At 33.2% G+C, this 21,657-nt stretch overlaps 1 protein-coding gene across 1 annotated transcript in view; it reads right to left on the minus strand.

Annotated features, from left to right (window-relative positions):
* LOC149798720 (uncharacterized) overlaps nucleotides 1–20,196 on the minus strand; it is a 33,587-nt gene extending 13,391 nt beyond the window's left edge. Inside the window, exons 1-6 of the mRNA XM_089956973.1 lie at nucleotides 20,084–20,196; nucleotides 14,117–14,191; nucleotides 10,059–10,106; nucleotides 5,225–5,279; nucleotides 3,647–3,736; nucleotides 2,756–2,819 (exon numbers count right to left, since the gene is read on the minus strand). Coding sequence (XP_089813099.1) covers nucleotides 2,756–2,819; nucleotides 3,647–3,736; nucleotides 5,225–5,279; nucleotides 10,059–10,106; nucleotides 14,117–14,191; nucleotides 20,084–20,144 — 393 coding nt within the window. The 5' untranslated portion in view covers nucleotides 20,145–20,196. The remainder of the gene's footprint in view (nucleotides 1–2,755; nucleotides 2,820–3,646; nucleotides 3,737–5,224; nucleotides 5,280–10,058; nucleotides 10,107–14,116; nucleotides 14,192–20,083) is intronic.
* Nucleotides 20,197–21,657: the final 1,461 nt, after the last annotated feature.

The following is a 21,657-nucleotide window of genomic DNA, read 5'->3' on the forward strand; positions in this document are numbered from 1 at the left end:
AAACATCAGTGAATACAAAGTACAGCAAAGTGAAAACAGCCCTGGCAACAGGTGTGTTAAATATGTACTTGTTCATAATCATGGATGCACAATTCAACATACACAATGGCCAATTTGTACTGGTCATCTACAATCTATTATTACAAGCATGAGCCACACTGCATCCACTGTCAGTCACCATGGTTGTAACAGGAGTATATTTGCCTGCAAACTTCTCAAATCAGAAGTTAAGGACATCATCTGCCGAATGATTCTTCTAAACAAGGCATATGAGAGGACATGGGCATTCAGGAGAAAAGGAGTATTCTGGGTTAGCTCCAGAGAATATGACTTAATGATCTACTCCACACACTTGCCGAAAAATTCAAAGAAACCTCAATGCTAAATCACATTTCTTTCTTTCTGTGTCCACGATAAGGAAAAAGCCTTCACTGAGCTCACCTTTATCAGCCACCACTTGACATCAATTATAAGGGTCATAATGCATACAAATATATGCTACAGTCGATGATTTCCACCAGCAGACTTTGTGGGTGGCACTATTTTCTGTAAAGACATAGATTCATTTATGGACACACTAGATAAAACAACCTTAGTACCTTGTCCATTACATCCAAGCAGTCAGTAACAGTCTTCTTTACCACTTTTTATCTAGGACTTTAGGGTGTTGTCAAAGAGCTTTAAACTTTCATGCATGCAACCATCACTCCACTTTTCTGGAGAGTCTCTCTTTTGATCCATGACAAAAGCTTCAACTCTTTATGGTTGTAGGCATTCACTGTATTGTCTGTTAGCATGAAACTAAAATACTCGTCACACTTGCAGTCTGTTTTGTACGCCACGTGCATTTTGCTGGGTTTATTTTCTTGCTTATTATCACTGTCTTGAGCTATAGTTAGTAATCTGCTTCAGCAGTGTGTGATGATGTTCTTGTAGCTGCCATATCAGTAGGTCATCTGTCAAGGTTAGATACATAAGAATCATGACTAATAAGTGCAGGTATGTGGAACAAGTTGCTAAGTTCCTGGGTTGCTTTGTCCACACTGTGTGTTGTCCACACTATTTTATTAGCATACCACAATATGGGGGAAATCAGTAAATACATATCTGAATTCTTGAATGTTTCTGTTGCTAGTGGAATCTTATCAATATACAGTGCAACCCCGCTACAACATGCCCTGCAATAATGCGAATTTGGATATAACATGATTGTGGTGTGGCTCCAGTAATTTCAATTATTCATTCGCACATGAAAAAATATATTTTTTCAAAGTACATGAAATAGTGTATAAAAAAATGTATTATCATTTTGGGGAAGAGATCTTGTATGAATTCGAATATAATATGATCATGACGTGGTTCCTGAAATTTTAAATACATGTACATGTATGTTTCTCGTACCTGGAACATTTTTTTATATTAAAAGTACGAGAAATAGTGTGTAAAATGTTCATTATCATTTGGGGGAAGAGTTCGTGTATGAATTTGAATACAATATGATCGTGGCGTCGCTTCTGAAATTTAACAATTTCACCAGGTTCCGGAAGTGTTATGCCAAAATAAACATTATTGGAAATGTTACTTATTACTGATCCATGAGTAAAGCCAGTAAGTCGTCTTTGTGATTTTCTTCAATTAATTCTGTATACAATCGTTGCTCAAACAATAGCCGACATGTGTTTCTTCTTTAACTGCATACAAAAACCAAGCATCAGACAATGCGGTGGTTGATAAAAGATTCTCACAATTTAACATCAAAAAACGAAAGCTGCCAACATGTTTGCTGGCAGTGTTATTAGATTCAATCAGTTGACCAGTAAATAATATCCACTTTATTAGCTGGAAATTGAAAGGGTATGAAATTGTACATGCGTTCAGCTTAAAAATCTTTATCAAAGTATTTTTCATGTTTCTTTCAATATTCACAAAATCTTAAGTAAAAGTTATATGCAAGCTGAAAGCATGTGCTGTTTGTTAATTATTCTTGCTGTAGTCATTCAAACAAATAGGAGTACAAGTGTTAATTATTGGGAATCCACAATGGATAAAGGTACACAGAAACGCATATGAGAAAATTTTGGCATTATGAAATTTGTACAGACACCATTCATAGACCCTGAAACGTAATGAACCGTACATGTGTTTTGTCTTTCTTAACCTAATTTTGCTGTTAATTTTTCTCACTGAATTGAGACACATAATGATCTGTGACAAAATTACTGAATAGTTTAAATATCATCATTACCACACAGAACACAATGTCTGGATTCACAAAATCAACATCAAGTAACACGGTACAGGCAGAACACTCCCTTTTCATCATCTTCGGAGGTGTACTTTACAATACAAATGTAAGACACAATTTGTAACATCAAACAGCCTTACCAAACATAAACCACTGACAAAGATCATGGCTTTTCACTGTCACTTTAAAGGTAAGATTACTTATGGCACACACATCTCTAAAATAATATTTATCCACTGCCCGTTTCCCTTTTTGTTTGCTAGGCCTGAGCAGGGACTTGGTGAACCCATAGCACATGCCAAGTTTTTTATGTGCCAAGAAAAACATGCAAGAATGAGTGACCAAAACATGATGAGCCTATGCCTACCTTCCAAAAAAAGTACTAGTGGTCTTGGGATAACACACAAGTACAAACATGGCAAGATGATTCAGTTACATCGTTACACACAATATAAATGTGAAATGTTACAGATTATTATACAATAACATCTATCTAAATAAATCCCTTACGAAATATTTCTTGGCCTGTCTTAACTGATCAGTAATGGCTGAGAGCTCCTCTTCAAACTTTGAACTGTAAACAAAATATGATCCAAAATAAATTTGTATTGAGTACAAAATGATGAGATATGGGAAATAATTATTGATGTGTCTCTACAAGAGAAAGGAATATGAAATTAGTTAACTGTAAATAATCTTTGAAATAGCTAGTAATAACTATTCCTCAAGTCTGGGTATTAGCAATGATTTAGTTAATTCTATGATTGGTGGACTTGATAAATAACTAAAAGTAAAACTTTTATATTGCAAAAACACTAATGGTACTTTACCCGTGCATAACTTACACACCCTTGCATACTTTTTCCCATAAGTGATTGTCACCTAAGGCATTTGATTATGCTGACAAGCACAATTTAACTAACTAAAAGAACTTTTTTATGAACAGCAACAGAATCCAGCAAATAAATTGTTCTGGTATAATTAAATGCAAAAGACATCATCTTTAAAATTCTGCATATTTGGCAACTTTTCAAATTAACCTTCCAATGTTGCAGTGTCTGAAATATGACTTCGATTTTTGAGTGGGATATTAAGAAAAACTTGAACTGTCAGAATTGTTATAGGACAATAGTTTTTTTTCTTCAAAAGATGCTCAACATGTTATAAAAAGACAACTACCACACTTCTTTTAGGCTAATTTCAGAGACCTTTCAAAAGAGCAAGTTAGCTGCAAATGCATGACAAACATTATAATTAATTTTATTTATCTCTCACTAGCAAATGTTTTTATGGTTATTAGTCTCATTCATGGCCAGCTTCAGACAAGCAACAAGTTCAACTCTGTCTCTGTCTCTGTCTCTCTCTCTCTCTCTCTCTCACATGGTGCAGAATTGGACCTACACTTCCTCTGCTTGCTTTTGTTTCTCTGCTTCTATTTTGTTGTTCAAGTCCTTCAGTGATTTTCTTTTGCTCTGGTTAGCTTCATCCAGACTGAAATATCAATACCAATATAAAACAATTAACAAAGAAAAGGAATATTTCAAACAAAGAGGCCCATGATGGCCCGATATTGCTCACCTAACTTATATCAGATTCTACTTGATCTGGGATCAGTCAAAAATAATTTGCAATGCCGATATCAGCCTAGCACAGATACAACTCCAATATCTCTTGGATGTCATAATTAAAACAGCTGTATAATTTTGTTTCATGCACACTGAAATATTACCCTGGTTAATAAAGTCCTGTTTAATTTACATCCATTGTTTATCTGAAACCTTTTGAAATGTCTGAAAAATGACTGAAACTTAAGTAAAATACTATATAATGGTAAAAACTTTGGTGAAGTCTCAAAATCTCTTTACCAGAATCACATGTTAAAGCCATGTGAGCACTTCTCCCTGTTCAGCTCTCACTTCTCCCTGTTCTGTCCAAAAGGAGAAGTTACTTCTCACTAAAATTCAAGTCTACCTTGACCCCTGGTTATTATAGTAACAACAAGTTCTCAATTCAAAGATCCCAAACATTATGCTTCAATTTATACATAGTGCTTACTGCTTTCAATATAAGTATGGTGTATGGGCATATATGAGGATAAATATTAATAATTTACCATCTTCCAACATCTTGATTTCAATTTCAACATTTCATAAGTGCTATCAATTTCTCAGATGATAGGCCCCCTGGGTAATGGGCTATCAGACTTTCTGAGCACTGAAAGTAATTCAAATGGCTAATATTCTAGCTTTTCACCTATTAGTGTACAATATTAACCAATGGGATGGGGATGCTGTCAGGGTTTCAGTGAAATAAAATTATTTTCATGAGAACTTTCGTTTTCATGAAAAAATTTTATAGTCTTTCAGCCAAGTATTAGTTTTGTTGGGGCCAGTATTCCATGATTTATCATGCAATATTCCAAGGTTTTCCATGCTAGAATTGTCCAGGGTTTGCCATGTTTTTTTAGGTATTTTTTTCCATGGTTTTCAGCCTACCCTGGACAGAGTCTGGAATATTAGTCCAAATACTCCAGCATTTTTCATGTTAGAATTGTCCAGCGTTTTCCATCCTAGAATTGTTCAGCATTTTCCATGTCCTTTTTTTCTGATGCTTTTCCAGCCTACCCTGGAATAAGCCTGGAATATTAGTCCAAATAATCCAGCATTTTCCATGCTAGAGTTTTCCATGCTTTTTCATGGAATACGTTGGAAAATCTACAGCCGGGGACTTATGCAGATTCTATCTCGTGAGTAGCCACCATAGATAAACAAATTTGTTTATGCTTAGGTAGTGAAATTGCTATTGTCAAATACTGACTCTGAATATGTCTAATGACTGAATAATGCTATGTTGTGTATGTGGAGAAAGAGAGCACAAAATACTTGTGTGCCTTTCGTGTTTATTTTCTTAGAAAACCATGTAAGCCATGTATTAAGCATTCTTTATCATAAATTTGTATGTTATTTTGTACAAATATACCTGTCTGCTTGACTCTGTGTTTCTTCAACTTTGTGCTGAGCCACTTTCATTGTTTCTGTGAAAATAACAAGAAAAATAAAATAAAAACAAATCATGGGCAAGGTATCAAATGGCAATTTTCCAAAATAGGTTACAAACCCTTATAATGGAACTCTCTTTATACCAGAATCCCATAAGATTAAAAATTTTGGGGGTCCTAAATTTTTCTTCATAAATATCATTTTTGAACCCATGGAAAAGCTAAAATACCCTCTACTCTGAAAATGTAACAGATTTCAAATTTACACTGTATAAAAAACCCACCATAAAACCAAAACTATCTACAAATTTGGAAATGTATTTTAAATTAGCTGCTAAATTCCTGACATGATGGATCAGATTATTTACAAAAAGCAAATACTGTACCAGGCTTAATTATCAGTGAGAAAAATTCCCATTAGGCAAGGGGTTTAAACAATACCGGACATGTATACCAATGCAAATTAAGTCTGACAATAAGTTAAGCCAGTCTCTGCACAACAAAAAGAAGCCAGCTTTTAACATAACTTATTATCAACTAAACATCTGTAGACAAGTCCTTTAAGATGATGTTTGTCTGTTTATTATTTAATTTTATGTTATTTATTTGTAAAAATGATCCATGTTTTATGTTTGTTGCTTTAAATGTCCAGGTTTTATTAACAATGTGTTAGATTCTGTGCTCCAGTTAATGTGATCCAGTTAATTAATTTTCAAGTGAGAAAGTTCATTACATTCAAGCATTTATGTAGCTATGTCTGTCATTCCTCCTCACTGGCACGGTAAAATGTCAGAACAAACAGCTAGGTATCATAGAATTTTACTATCTGCACTTGATAAAATTAGTCTGACCAAAGAGTAGCAAACTGTGCCAAAACCTATGCTGAAAAAACTTGGCATAGGACCATTATGAAATATACAGTATTTAATTATTATAAATTATCATAAATAATTCTAATGGATTTATAATAAAGTATGATAAAAGAATCTAATTCCTCAAATGTTTCTTTAGTCAAGAACTGTATTTTAATATGGAACAAATGTATTTACTAATGTTACAGAATGTGGTCTTCAAAAGGAACATACGTTGTTCAGCCAATTTTTCACCAAATGTTTAAAAAAAAAGAACAGCTCCCTTAAAATGTACACTCCTACACACACACATACAGACATTCTCTGATAATTATATTCTCTCTCACATTACATTTTAAAGACATATTTATTTATATCTGTGAAACCTTCAGTAAATCAAAAATATCTCAAAACAGAAAATTAAATTTGTTCCCATATATATATTAAATCAGAGGTCAGGAAATTATATGGTTCTTGCAGAATATTATTTCCAAAATTTTTGCATGATGATAATATCTTTGTGAAATCAATATAAAACCATTCAAACGGGAAGATGACAACTTGTGACTAATTATTACATTTACCTGAAAATGTATCATTTTCAGTTATTGCTGACTCTTCAGTGTTTATAGTACCAGCCCTGAGACAATGCTTAATTTACAGTGGGGTGTTTTTTACAAGACCAATAGTTAAGTTTTCACACCCCTTTGTCTTGTGTCTTGTGACCACCGAGTGTTTACACAGTTGGGAAAACATAATGACCAAACAAGCTTAGTTGTATCTATTGATTATTCAACAAAATGTAAACTAGATCTAGTCACCTCTGAATTAAACTTCATCAGCAACATCTTTATTAACTAACAAGGAAACAATCAGTACAGAAGACTTAGTGACCTTAAAAGTTTACTTTGTTTGGATATTTACTTTGCAGTTTTGTGGATAACAAATTCAAAACAAGTTACGTAATGATACTGAAGAATCTATATGACCAATGTCTTGTCATTTATCACTGCTGAATTTTGGTACTTGTTAATGGTATAAAATGCGGTAAACAGACAGAAAGTCACTGGACACAAAGTCACAAAACACATGGGACAGAAAGTCACAATTTTAATTATCACAGGATTGGTGGGCATGCAGCACAAAAAGTCACAGGATGCAAAGTCACACCTTGAATTCTTTTAAAGTGATTATTTTTTATGTATTAAAATTACATGTTTTTTAATTTAAAAAATCTATTAAATCATTATATTTTATTATATCTAATTATTACTATTAATGACACATTGAATTGATGGCTTTACAAGAAAAGGGTAATTGACTAATTGAAACTGAAGTCCTAAGTGCAAATGGCAAAACAAACATATAACAATGAGATCATTGAGGTTGATTTAAGGATTACTATTAAACAGGAAAAGGTAGCTTTGATAAGCATATACAGAAAAAAAATTGTCTTCAATCTCTAATTACTTTTTTAAACAAGTATTTTAACAAAAGGAAACCTTCGTATGCTAAATGGCTTTATTTTCCATGACTTCAAAGACAGGCCTAGTTCTACTACAGATGAGATTACAGAATTACTGAACTGATCATGTGTCAGGCAGAAAGACCCTTCCAGAGTCAGTACTATGTATACTCTTACTTTGTTACAAACTGCTATAAAATATCATGAAAAAATTAAAAAAATCATAAAGATTAAGGCTTATGCTTTCTTTATTATGTTAATATCTCAATGAAGGTGCAGTTAATTAAATTGTGTCATTCATATAAAAACCTGCAGCATTACAAAATTCAAAGTGTGACTTTATGTCCTGTGACTTTTTTCCTACACAACAGTGAAAATTCAAATTGTGACATTTTGTCCTGTAACTGTCTGTCCCACAGCCTTTTAAACAAGCATTCATTAATTTACATTGATGCAAGATTCAAACAAAGAAAGCTTGTTCCAGAACCCAATTCAGTTTAACAACCAGTCATGTTAAGCTGATGAACCCAATGTTTAAACAGTTGCCTACCTGAAAAAGATGGACGTTGCGACAGGCATTAAGTCACCTCTGCTGATATGTCATACAACGCGACAAGCACTTTAAGGGAGAACAATTAAATAAACATTGTATACTGTGCAGAGTATATTTTCAAATGCATGACTTTAATCTAATTTGTGGGAGTTCACGTGCATTACTGCTCTTGAAGTGTGAATTTATACAACTTTTGTGTGAATGCACAATCATGCACCCTGCCAGCATCTCTGTCATCAATGATGCCAACATCACAGTAACATCATAATACAAAGTCAACCTAATTTCTTGCTAAAATAAAATGCCATAGACAACTCATAAGTTGTTTCTTTTGCCTTATCTATGGGTTGTTCTTCAACATTTGCAGTTACATAGTTGAAAATAAACTTGTAAAGTTCTAACAAAATAAACACATTTCTGTTTTTCTTTCTCCTTCTTTTCCGTAAATTTTTTTGGGTCTTGATCTGGATGCAGCATTCCAGGACTGTGCAAATGATGCGTGCCAATTGTTTTAATTAATACAAGCGAATGATATATAGCTGTAACCAGTAACTATCATGTGTTATCATTAAAATAAGATTTAAAATTACTACTACGAGGAATTAACATGTGCTAACATATTGATGAGTTTGGTTCCAGCTGTTTATGAATGAAATTCAAGCACTGAAACTTAAGTTTCTTAGTATCTGCTTAAAATGAACCAAATTATGTTCTGACCTTATGACAAAAACAAATCCAGCTAAAAAATGGATTACATTTACATGTATATTTACATTTAGAACACATTTCACTGATTTTAAAAAAAACCACAAATATGTCAATGTACAATCTTAGATTTTGAAAAATGAAGACATTACAGTCTAGTAAAATAAACTATCTAAATGGGATGAAAAAACATTGAAAATCCATGGTTGTCCCAGGCTAACTAATTTTATCATGTATATATAAATAGCAAAAAAAATACCTGTAACTCACCATCAGTCCTTGTAACAGAAAGTGTCAGACACTTGTTGACACTTTTTTAATCTGTTTGAGAACACCAAGAAAAAAACAAAATCAAATATATCCAATTTTGGTGTGGTTTTGTTGTTGATAAATCACCCTCCCCCAAACCTTGATCAGTTGATGGATAACCAGGCTTAGTGTATTGTTGTATGTAAACTTTCCTAAAGCTGCCTACCTGAGACCAGAAACTTATCTATATTTTATGTTTATTTGAATTTAATTTCCTTTTACAGTTCATATTATGGCTACCCTAATTATTCCTATGTGTAAAATTTCATGTAAATGAAAACTTTCAATGTGGGAATTTTGTTTAGTCATTACTCTACAAGCCAGTATCTAATACAACAACAGTTGTGATTAGTTTGATTATGTATACTTGCTTTATTCCTTGAGCTACAGTTAACCAGCAAAAACCACTGTTATATGCTCTGCAGTGAGTGCCCTTCTCTTCCACTTACAAAATGGGAAAGCACATTGCTATGTCACTGATATTTAGTGCATCATATAAAAGTCACAAATGAAATATACCGCTATCATGTGTTGGTGTATTGACAAAAGAAGGCTATTTGCTAGTCTTATTTTTTTAAGGATTCACTCCAGAAGGCTAAGAACATGAGAAACTGACACATGTGAAATAGTGAGGTTTCTTACCAACATAAATTACCCAACGCTCTACAGCGGAGTCATATGGAGATAATTTGATCAACCTAATATTGGCACCCAGAGGGACAATTTAATGATCAAATGTTTGTTGTCGGAAAGAAGCAAAAATTCCATTTAAAATTTTAACATAATAACTTTTTGATAATATTTTTGTCATTGCCTAACCAGGATTTCACATTGGGAAAAATTGTTTCCCCATAATAATATTTGCTTGTCCTGCTCTCCCTGACAATAGATTTTTCCACCCATATCTATTGTCTGTGTAATGTTCATTTTACCCAGCATTTTGCAGTGGACGTCCTTCACTTGCATCAACTTTGCATTCACTGTGAAGAAAAGAAAAAAGTGAAAATATGCTGTTTATAAATCAATATATGGTTTAAATTTGAGGAAATGTTCCACCATAGACCTACATTGGGACAGGTGCTATACCTGTGATATCATGCTAGAATCAATGCTAACAGAAAACTGCAGGTATATAAACACTTAACTGATTAAAGCCCAACGTAGCTGTACTGGACAGAACCTCGTAATTACTTTCCACCCAAGGCCTGTTATACAATTAACAGCATTTGCTGCTCCTCTTATGAACAGATTTGCAACTCTACTGACAAACTGTATTCAGTCATTATGGATCAACCATGTAATTTTCTGGAATTTTATTTAAAACCCAAAAAAAATTTAAAGTTTTTTTAAATAAAAATAAAAAATAATATCATAGATACAAATATATACCTTCTTCTACAAATCTGAGCAAGTTTATTTTGTCAAGTTTTTTGATGGCTAGAAATTTGTCTCACAAAAATACCATCCTCCAAGTAGACAATTAAATGGTTGGTCCCTTTCATACTATATGTAAATGTTTTGCTGTGTTCTTAATATTGCTCTAATCCTTCATTCCTTCTATATTAAAATTAAAAAGCTTTTTCGCACATCATCTCATCTGCAAACAGGAAATATATAAATCTATACTAACCAAAATCAGACAAATAGTGCCATCCACTTGTGTAATTATCATTGTACTAATCTTTCTTCTTTCCATGCTATTACAACATGTACTTGCTAAACTTTCTGCATTATTTTCAGTTGTCCCTGCATTAAAAAATTATTTTTTGCGAATGATCCACGAAGGATATACTTTCTGAATGAGGCGCACAGTGCCCCTACAAATGATATTCATGGTCAGTAACGTTTAACATAATACTTGTGACAGGAAATAATTGCCAGTTAACTATAATATACATGTGCATGTTTTTAGTGCCTGAAATCATGTCGAGAACAAACTGCTTGTACCTAGTCCAATTTCTTGTTATTCCAGTGTACATTTTAAAGTCACTGATGTCCCGGGTGAGAGTGCATCCTTACTTTAATGCCATACTTGGATGGTTTGTCTCGCATATATTGCAGAAATCCAAGTCATCCCATAGATTTCATCATCACATCATAAATGCCAACATTCTGCTGTGCATTTTACAGGGTCATGCATCTGTCTTTTGCTGTGTCTAAAATATATCATGTACTGCATGAAGTTTATTTTTTATTGTTCCCTGGGTGACACTATGTACACTACAGGTGACAATTTCTTAAAAGTGCAAATGTGCAATTTTATTTAAAGTATTTCTGCTTCATCACATCATTGACACATCTGATACCATATTTACTACATGTATTGGAATGGTGGAAAATTGGCATTATTTTTCTTATTCCCAGCCACACTGTTAAGATTTCAAGTCTGTTTGGAGTCTTGCCCCTACTCCCCAACATCATTATTGACATTCATCATGTAGAATTGTCTGTTTTCAGTAATAATCGATTCCAGCAAACTATGTGGCCAAAAACATTGCGACCCCATTTTCGCATGCTCCATTATAACACAAATTTGGATGTAACACGGCTGTGGTGTGGCTTCCAAAATTTCATATACATGTATTTTTCTCGTACACAAAAAAAATCTTTCCTGAAAGTACAAAAAAACGTAAAAAGTTTGTTATCATTTTGGGGAAGAGATCACGTATGAATAATACAAGATGATCCTGAAATTTTAAATGTATTTTTCACATGCACAAAAAAGTAGTTTTTTCTTCTTAAAAGTATGAAAAATAAACGTAAAAAGTTTATTCTGGGATCGCATAGGGCTTTGCCAATGTCACAAACTTGGATTTATTTTTCCTTATTGGCAGCAATTTTTTTATTGCCGACATTGTTGGCTGTTTAAACTTGTATGTACAACCATGTATGAAAACTACCAACAGCGGTTTAAAACGCAAACTAACTTTTACCGACTTGGGATGTACTGAAAAGTAAATGTGCTTCATCTTTCGTTACGTGATTGTGCTGTGTTTTTCCACTGAATTGACACCCAATATGACCTGTGACAAAATTACTGAATATTTTAAATCTGTGTCTGTGTGTGTGTGTGTGTATATTTTTGATAGAATCACTTGTACTGTGGATTCAATGTATATGATGAGATTTGCAGGTGAGTACATGGTGCTGATACTCTATTCATGATATACATTAGACATGTAAATATAAACAGTATTCACGTATATGTACCAATTCGGGTTCTCTAAATAAAGTAAACTATCATATATGCCTTCTCTGTTTTCACTGCAAGTATATTTCTCATTTAATATGCATCAAGTTAAGACGGTAAATATGCCGATCAAACACGTATTTTTACAGCCCGCATTTATTGTCACATCATGTTATATATACTGTATATATTGTACATAACAGATAGAAGGCCTCAAGGTAGATTAGTTCTGTAACTAATTTAGTTACCTTCTCTAAATAAAGTCTTTATTATTATTATTATTACCTAACCCCACCCCCCCCTTGCGCAAATCTTTTGGGGTACATGCATCATTTTCTTTAACTAACTGACCTGGTTGCGTCAAACACGCTTTGATCTATAACATGACTGGATTCCATGGCTCCCAACTATAGTGTTATAGCAGGGTCACACTGTAATTGACAAAAGCCTTCTCCTCTTCTATTTGCATGTTGTCCTTAGCTGTTGCACCTTACATGGACCATTAAATGCATGTTGTGGGTGGTCCACAGAGTCTCAGTCAACAGCAACAATTTCTTTACAGACTTGACTTTCCTTTCAAATCGCTTCTTCTGATCCCTCAGAAAAATGGTTGCTAAGAATAATTTCACTAACATACCTTCCAATTATGCAATTTCATAATTAAATGTTAATATGTAATTATTCCAGTCCAACAAAAATCTTTTTTGTCACTGACTGAACTTGCCTCCAACTGAATACATAATGGTTAATACATGAAGTTAACTTTATAGTCCCTCAAAGGGACTGGCGCTATACTGACCGAAACAAATTTCCAGGAGTTCAAGATACAGGGTTCTCTGGGGCACCAAAATATGCATCAATGAAGTATACTTTTCATTCTTTGACAGACAAAAATTGACATCAGCTGAATCCTTGATACACAAGTCTGTTTTATTTTCTTAACAAAATTCTCTTTTATCTGTTTCAACAAAACAAATTTCAATCATGTAGTGCGAGAGCTATTAAAGTTTAAATAATTTTAATGGGATTTAATAAAAGCTGTGTATGTTAGATCTTAGACAAGGAGATTCAGAAACATGTTAATCAACTGTCTGTACCATTTAATCAAAAGACTAATTAAATGACTCACTTGTTGAATTAAATTCTGCTGGCAACTATATATACAGCGTGCGTAAATAACAACCACCAACATCCTAACAATACCAGTTTGGAATCCATATTTTGTAAGACAGCTCATAAAAATATTGATTAAAATTACAAACAATGTTTACCACTGTAGTAACAACTTTACTATCCTCAAAAGTACAGACTTTTTATATGGATGGTTTGAACTTGGGGTGGTCTTGTAGAACCAACAAAGCTTAAAACTACCACTGCCTAACAGTGGTCAAGGGGAGGAATTAGGCAAAGTTTAGACAGAAAAAAACAAAATTAAACACCAAGAAGTGACAAAAAAATCTATTTGAATAAACTAAAATTATCATTATATGTTTTGACTGGCATTATGTCCCCCCCCCACCAACACAAACATACACAGAGGCATATAATATTCTATCAAATTCTCCCTATACCATGGTTCAGTACATGACAGAATCAGCATTTATGGAACCCTGGACCCCAGGCATTGCAACTGGGAAGAGCTATAAATATCCTATATGACAAATCATCAATCAATGAAAATTTTCCATGTGAATACAGAATTCTCACAAAACAGAAATCAAGCAAAAATAAAAACACAGAATAAGATCAAAATAATAGAAATCAAATTTTAAGATGCTGGATTAAAAGCAGTTTTAGTACCTCCTTGTGCTGAACTCTCCAGCTCCTGTCTTTTCAACCTTTTCTCATTTAACTTGTGTTCTAAACATGTTTTCTCTGCAAAGAAATATATAAAAAAATTTAATGGGTCAAGAAAATTCACTTAATAAAATAAAAACTTTACTGTGAACTCTGATGCTAATGTCTTTATACATGCCTCAATTACATAGTCAACACCATCAAGGTCAAAACTGACACAAACCTCAATGAATTTTTTATTAGTAATTTTGACTTCATAGTGTTTCTCCTGTAATGAATTGCTTGTAAAATCTGGACAGCACTCAAAATGTGATGTAACCAATGACATGGAATTATATGTGTACTTAATGTTTATGCATTACACCTGAACTAAAACGTGCTTGGATTTTGTTTCGCATATAGTGAGTTTGCTTCACCCAATACCACACCAGCAAAGTGCTTGCAGTGAGAAAACCGATTACACTCTGTAGCTGTGGATTGTGCCATAACTATGGTACTTATAGAATAAAGTTGAACAGTAATATCACAACACAATAAGTTTATCAGGAAGCCATCCACTTTATGGGAGCAATCTTCAGCTGTTGAGATATATGAGGCATAAAAATGCATTCTTTATCGCCATCCATATTATGATTGAATAGTTTGATATATTAGATGTTCCAGTATTTATTCTAAATTTTACAGATAGTGTTACGACTCTAAGATCATAAAGTCAGTAACAGAAAGATGCAAAACCAACAAGTTTTGTAAAAATTAAGAAATCATTATGAAAGTTATGAAATGAAAATTTAACAGCAACTTACAGTATTATGAACAAAATCCAAAATAAATCCAAAAGTTCTATCACAACTCCTAAAGAATCAATTGGTTCAAATGAATTAAAGATCTTCAAATGTAGTTGTCCGCCAACAGTCCTGATGTATAAAAATGGCATCGTCCACAACACGATTGAATAAATTCACATTGGTCCAAAACTAATATTTAGTCTGATGAGCAAAGTGTAACAAATTAATAATCCAAATAAATGTCTCCTCTCAAAAAATATCTAAATACAACATTCAACACATGTACATACTATATTAACACAAGAACACATGAAACAAAATCCAAAATAGGAATGAAATAATTGCTCAGTTCTCTCTTCATATACAACTCCAAAAGTCTATTACAACTATATGTTGCAATATACCCCACATTAGACCTTACTACTCCATCTAATATTTCACAATACCTACTCACATGACCTATGTTGTAACATAACCCACCTGACCAAACCATCCAATGGGAGATAATCCAATTCTTCTAAGAACCTACTCTAAACTTGTCAACAGGTAGGTTCAATACATAGGTTGAATTTAACTGTAAACACATATTTATAGCTCAATATCTTTAAAATAGAATCTACACCCCAGGACAAAAGAATAAGCTATATAAATACATGTATTGTTGATAGAAGATCACTACAATTAATAGTCATGAATAAAAGTTACACACAATGATAGTCATGTACCAAAGGTCACACAGAAAATTTAGATATACATAACAATAGACAGACCTATGAAAATAAATGCCAGGCTATTAGATAGTCTATGGTCTGTTTTTGCATTAGACTTTTTATAAATGAACAGACAAATTGAATTCATTTTGTATTTGATGTACTAAAGGATGAGAAATGTGCAAGTTCTAATAAGTCTCAGAATAATTTTATCAGATACAGATTCAAACCTGGTTATTATAATAATAATCTTCTACAGTAGTTTTGATGAAATGATTTACTATGTAACAAGTAGTGAAGGAAATCTTGTCAGAATTTCATAATTGATAATCGGTTCCACTTAACTGATAATCGATTATAATTGGTTACTAAGAGCAAATTTTAATTTTTGTTTATTATACAGTTATACCTTAGCTCAAGAGTTCAAAATATTAATAAATGTACAGGAGTAATCACTTTTAAAGACATGTTTACTTTAACCTGATAAAAATATTACATTTTTTTTCTATTGTGTTGTGCTATTTTTATTTTGCAACTTTGTTACATGAAAGCAACTCAAGTCTAAGTAAATGAAATACTGTTGCAATCCCCCAAATTCTTTCATTCATATGTGATGTGTCTATGATTTAAAATATAGGAGGACAAGGTTTTCTTGTTTGTAATTATTTACAAATACTGCAAACCATTTTACATTTAAACTGAAAAAAAATTATCAAAATAAGTTTAAATTTATTAATTCAACACTTTAACAGCTTAATCATGTAATCATGACTACATGTTCCTAATTATGAAAGTGTGCACCAACGGAAAATATTATGATTTTTATATATGTAAGTTTTAAAGGGAATAGATAATTCAGTTCAACTTTAGTGGATTGGAAGCCTCGTTTAGCTTACCATTTACATAAGAGTTGTACCAACATCTGTCTTGCATTCAACTAAAAAGAGTTTCAAAATCAATAATCTTATTGGTTTGCTCAACCAACTGATGATCGATTATAATCAATAATCAAAACAACACTACACAGATACAACTTCACCTGTGTGCATGTGTAATGCTATCATTGCATTTGTATGTGACCGAGTATCATGTACTGCATGTACATGCTCTAGTCATTATATTTTCAGCTGTGTGATTTTGGGTGTGATATTGGGTGTGATTTTGAACACAGAGCTGATGTCTTGCATGCAGAGTTGTAGGACCCAGTGGGGTTCTGTATAACCTGTGTGCTGCAATTGGTGGTGACATTAGCTAGGAGGAAGATGTTTATCTTGTGTTGAGAGGCCAAAACTTTGAGACCAACTGGTCAGCAACAAACAAGGGTGCTCTTGGACCCTTCAAGAGAATGGGAGGGGCTGGCCATGCATGATGGCTTCATGACCATCAGACAAGAGAGGTGGGACCAAAGATACTTTGTTGCTGTCAACTGGACGCCTAAAGTTATATGTTCCATGTTTAAATTATTCAGTATTCCTATCTGAGTGAAAATCAAATGAATGCATTCAGTATCAATATATGAGTGAAAATCAAACATATATTTATATATTGTTCTTGTGGTAAATTCATAATTTTTTACAAATTCCATATGTTGATCACCTTGGTGATAAAATCATACCTCATATTGTTCAAAATCCATACTTGGTGCTAGTTGTAACAATATTCATTTTAGTTGTTGTTGTTGTTGTAGGGTTTAACGCCATTTTTCAGCACACGATAGGCTATACATGGAGGTCAGTATTAATGGTGGAGGAAGAACCTGGGAAAACCCCAGAAAGAACCACCGACTCGAGAAGCTATTGGCAAGCTTTCTCACATACCCACATTGGCTGAATCTGAGACTCAAACCCATGCAGACAGGTGAGATGGCAGTGATCCGTAATGGAAAGCACTTTAGACCACTCAGGGCCCCATATTCATTTTTGTGTTTAATGTGTAAACATTGGTCACATATGATGAATGAACGATATATCATTCATATTTGTTTACAAGTTCCATGCATTGCTTCTTGCTGATTACTTTTTTAAGTTACATGTTCTGATTAGTTCAAGTTAGGAATAATATCTTTTCCTTAAGTCAGTTGTTTGACTCCATGCACACCTATTGTTAAATCCACTGTTGGATTTTATACACAAGTATGATGTCAGATTAATTCATTTTTCAATCATTCTCATAAATAAACGTCTCATTAACAAAATTGCTTTCAGTATCTTTGCAAAAATCTAATTCCTACCTGGATCATCCTGTTACAACTACAGCTATTTTATTTATTTCCCTTAACATTATCAAATTCTAAAAGAGTTGAGAAAGAGAGTATTAGCACGATCAGTATCCTCTGTCAAATTCTTAATGACTATTATGCCTATATGGAAAAAGTGAAAAGCATCAAGCTTTGTAAAAAAATTTAAAAGAACTTATTTCCCTAGATTACAAAATTAAATTCAAAATAATCCTAGAATTCCTAATAATCAAAGTTCTAGAAGGATCCAAATGTTTACATGAAAAATCTTAGTTATAATTAGAAAGTCTATCATTAAAATTATAACATAATATGGTAAATGTAATGTTGTCAACTCATGCCAAGATACTATTCATTAAAAGTTATTCATGAGCTTGTGACATGTTTTATCAATCCCTAAATGACCAGCCAAAGGAGTTTCATGGGCTATACTAATAATTTCCTGTCTTTGGAACTTCACTCTGACAGTTCACTAACCACTCATCTCCAGCATGTAGCTCAGATGGTCTCCGTTTTCTCATAAGAGTCCCATTTTTAACAAAATAATAAACAGCTATTTCTGTAGCATCCATTTCTCTAATAGCCCCCTGAAACAAACCAAAGATCTCAGGATCTTTTTCCTGTTTGACAACATGTGATTATCATTTGTCATCCTGATTAGAATAAAAAGAGAATGAGTAGTTATAACAGGATCACTCTGATCAATACCTTTTGATTGATCCAAATGCACAAAAGTAACTTCACCAAAATCCTGATCAATGCATGTGTCAGCCAAAGAAATAATTTCCTGATCAACACCATTCTCAAACATCCATAGCTCTAGCAAATTCACAGCTGTGTATTCTCATTTTCAATAAGATCAACTTTCTGATCCAATCATGGCTTGTCAATTACAAATGAATTAACTACAACATTATCTCCAGCTAGTTCATTCGCTACTAATAAATGAATAGGTAAAGATGATACTGTTCCAACTGTCACAGAACCTGAGACCAAGTCAGATGACAAATTTATACAATATAGAGGAACATTAACAAAGCCACTCTCTACTCTCTGAATAAGAATGCTCTTGTTAGAAGACATCTCAGAAAAAGGTAAAGAACCCGTGTACCTTACAATTTTAATGGGGATAGGACTGGTTGAATCACTAATGAGTGATATAGAACCTCTGGACATGAATGGTTCATAATTCTCCATAACAAAAATCAGACTGGGGTTTGTTTGACCCAACAAATGTATTGTTCTGAATACATGACATTGACCATGACCTCTTAGAATAAGAGAATTTGTCATGATTATGTTGCTTACTTTTCAATTTGTAGCAATCAAGGCTTAGGCAGCATAAATTTAAGTTCATCTCAACACATGATGTAACAAAAAAATAACTTGAAGAGTCAGAATCCCTGAAGAGCTTATTTGTTGTAAAATATAGTTTAACATTGTATAAGTGCCCTTTCAGAAGATACTAAAACCTACAATGTGAAATCCATTTTTCTATTTAACAGACAGGCAAAGTTCATGTACTTTGTGCCATATCATGTGCCTTTCCCAGTAAATTGTATTCCTGACCTTCACAAACACTCTCTCCAAGAATAATCTGTAATAACATAGATCTGATTAATAGACGAAATCTTAACATAGAACTCGTGAATGGGCCAGATCTTGCCTATTTGCTCAAGGCTGGTCTGCAATCAGTATTCATCGAACATTAATATAAATCATTATACACTCCACATTCTTCTTCCACCATTCAATACACTACCCTGATCCTGACTTTACCACTTCCGCTGCAATTTAAATTCAGGCTGTGACTTTATAACTCTTTTCGCCCAACAACTATTTTCTTTAAATAAATATTTTTAAAATGTAGTTTCCCTATTCTCTAACTACACTAAAATCAAGAAATTATTAAGGGAATTTTGAGCATCAGGCAGATAATGTCACACATACACAAGCTGTCATTTTCGCGAACAGACCGCTCCATACTGCACATTGTCTTCTTAAGAGTGATCACATATAAATGTTAATCCAAGAAACATATGTGTGTTAACTTTCTCTGCAATGTGAGCTTTGCTAACCAAACAATTGTGGACTGCGCCACATTCAGCGACCCTTCAAAACTCGTGAATGAAATCTTTGTTACTTGGCCAAAGGGCTGTATTAAAATGGAAGTGGCATGCACTACAAGTGAGAGTTTTGTACATCATCTCGCATTTTCAGAAACTATAATATTACTTACCATGTTGTACTTCTTTCAAACTGTGAAGGAGGCACTCTAACCTAACACTGCTACCACTCATAGCCAGCTAGTGAAGTTTGCAAGTGACAACAAAGTTACAGACGAAATTTCGCGCTAGCTAGAGTACCTAGGGTAAGTAACTCTTCCTTGTAATAGCTGATTCGGACATAGATCCCGTCCGGAAAACTTCCTTTAATCATTGTAAAACCGTAAAGGGGTGGGCTTCAGGGTATTGTGTGCCAGTTCACGTAAAAAGATGCTAGCTGCAATCATTTTATTGACCTTAACTTGTCATATCCCTTTGACCAATCAGGTTAGCTTGAGCTAGAAATCAAAACGGGTTATTCACTATATTTATAGGTACCTTTTTTTAGATGCTTAAGCTGGGGGTTTTTTCCAGTTAAAGGAAAAACAATAACAACTTCCCCATTGATCAATTTGAACATTTTTAATGTATTTAGTTGATTTAATTGTTACTCATGTATAAACATTAGTTTTGTTTTGTTTTTTGTTGGGTGTTTTATTGTTTGTTGTTTGGTTTTTGGGGGAGGGGTGTTTTGCTTAGGTATTTAAATTCTGCTGTTGTTGTTGTTGTTGTTTTGTTTTTGTTTGTTTTTGTTCTTTTGGGGATATTTATATCGGGAGGGTTGGGGGTGTTTGTTTGGTTTTTCGGGGGGGGGGGTGACATTTAGTAACATTTTACCTAACGGCTCCTGGGTGAACATTTTCATATTTTTTCTTTGCACAGTTTTATAATACATGGATTACAGACAGTTTAATACTTTTGTTTTCTGTTTTCTGTATTTCTTATTACTCAGGATTGATGCTGAAGAGAGGGGTTGGGGGCGTAATATGCACATTTTCTGATTTAACTGCTAAATTTGACGTAAATACAGTCACTTCAAATTTCTAATTTGATAGTTTGGTGAACAATTTTATGTAGTCAGCCAGATGGAAAAAATAAACATATTTCAACCATAGTTTCAACCTTTTATTATCATTAAAAAAATCTATGTCAATTATTTGCTAAGTGCAAGAATGAAAGCACGAAAATGTCTAGATTATTTTCTTCTTACAGTTGATAATACTTTCAATATCCATGTTCATATTTTGCATGTATTCTTTATGACAAATGTATTTTGATATATTATAATTATTACTGAAATTTCTTTGTATTCCATAATGTAAATGTGTGTGTGTGTGTGTGTGTGTGTGTGTGTGTGTGTGTGTGTGTATATATATATATATATATATATATATATATATATAAATTCAAGTCGTTGGAGACTATGAAGTTATATTTTAATTCATTTAATTCAATTGTTTAGTACTATAGTAAAAGTAAATTTATACTTCCTCACAAGAGTATCATTCATGGCAAGGCCGATCTAAGGTGAAATTAAAAAGAAATAAGCAGGTTAAAAATGGCACGCGAATTTGAATGTGGGTTACGTAAACAAGCGTATAATTCGTAGTAAAATTACCCCGTAGAAAGCTAGCGCACACGTCCTAGCGTTTTATTGGTTCAGTGAGATTTGACGGTCAAAAGAGGATTGCTATTGTTTACGACTGTC

Source organism: Sinohyriopsis cumingii, chromosome 5 (genome assembly GCF_028554795.1).
Source record: "Sinohyriopsis cumingii isolate HCF-2022 chromosome 5, ASM2855479v2, whole genome shotgun sequence".
Classification (NCBI taxonomy): Eukaryota; Metazoa; Mollusca; class Bivalvia; order Unionida; family Unionidae; genus Sinohyriopsis; species Sinohyriopsis cumingii.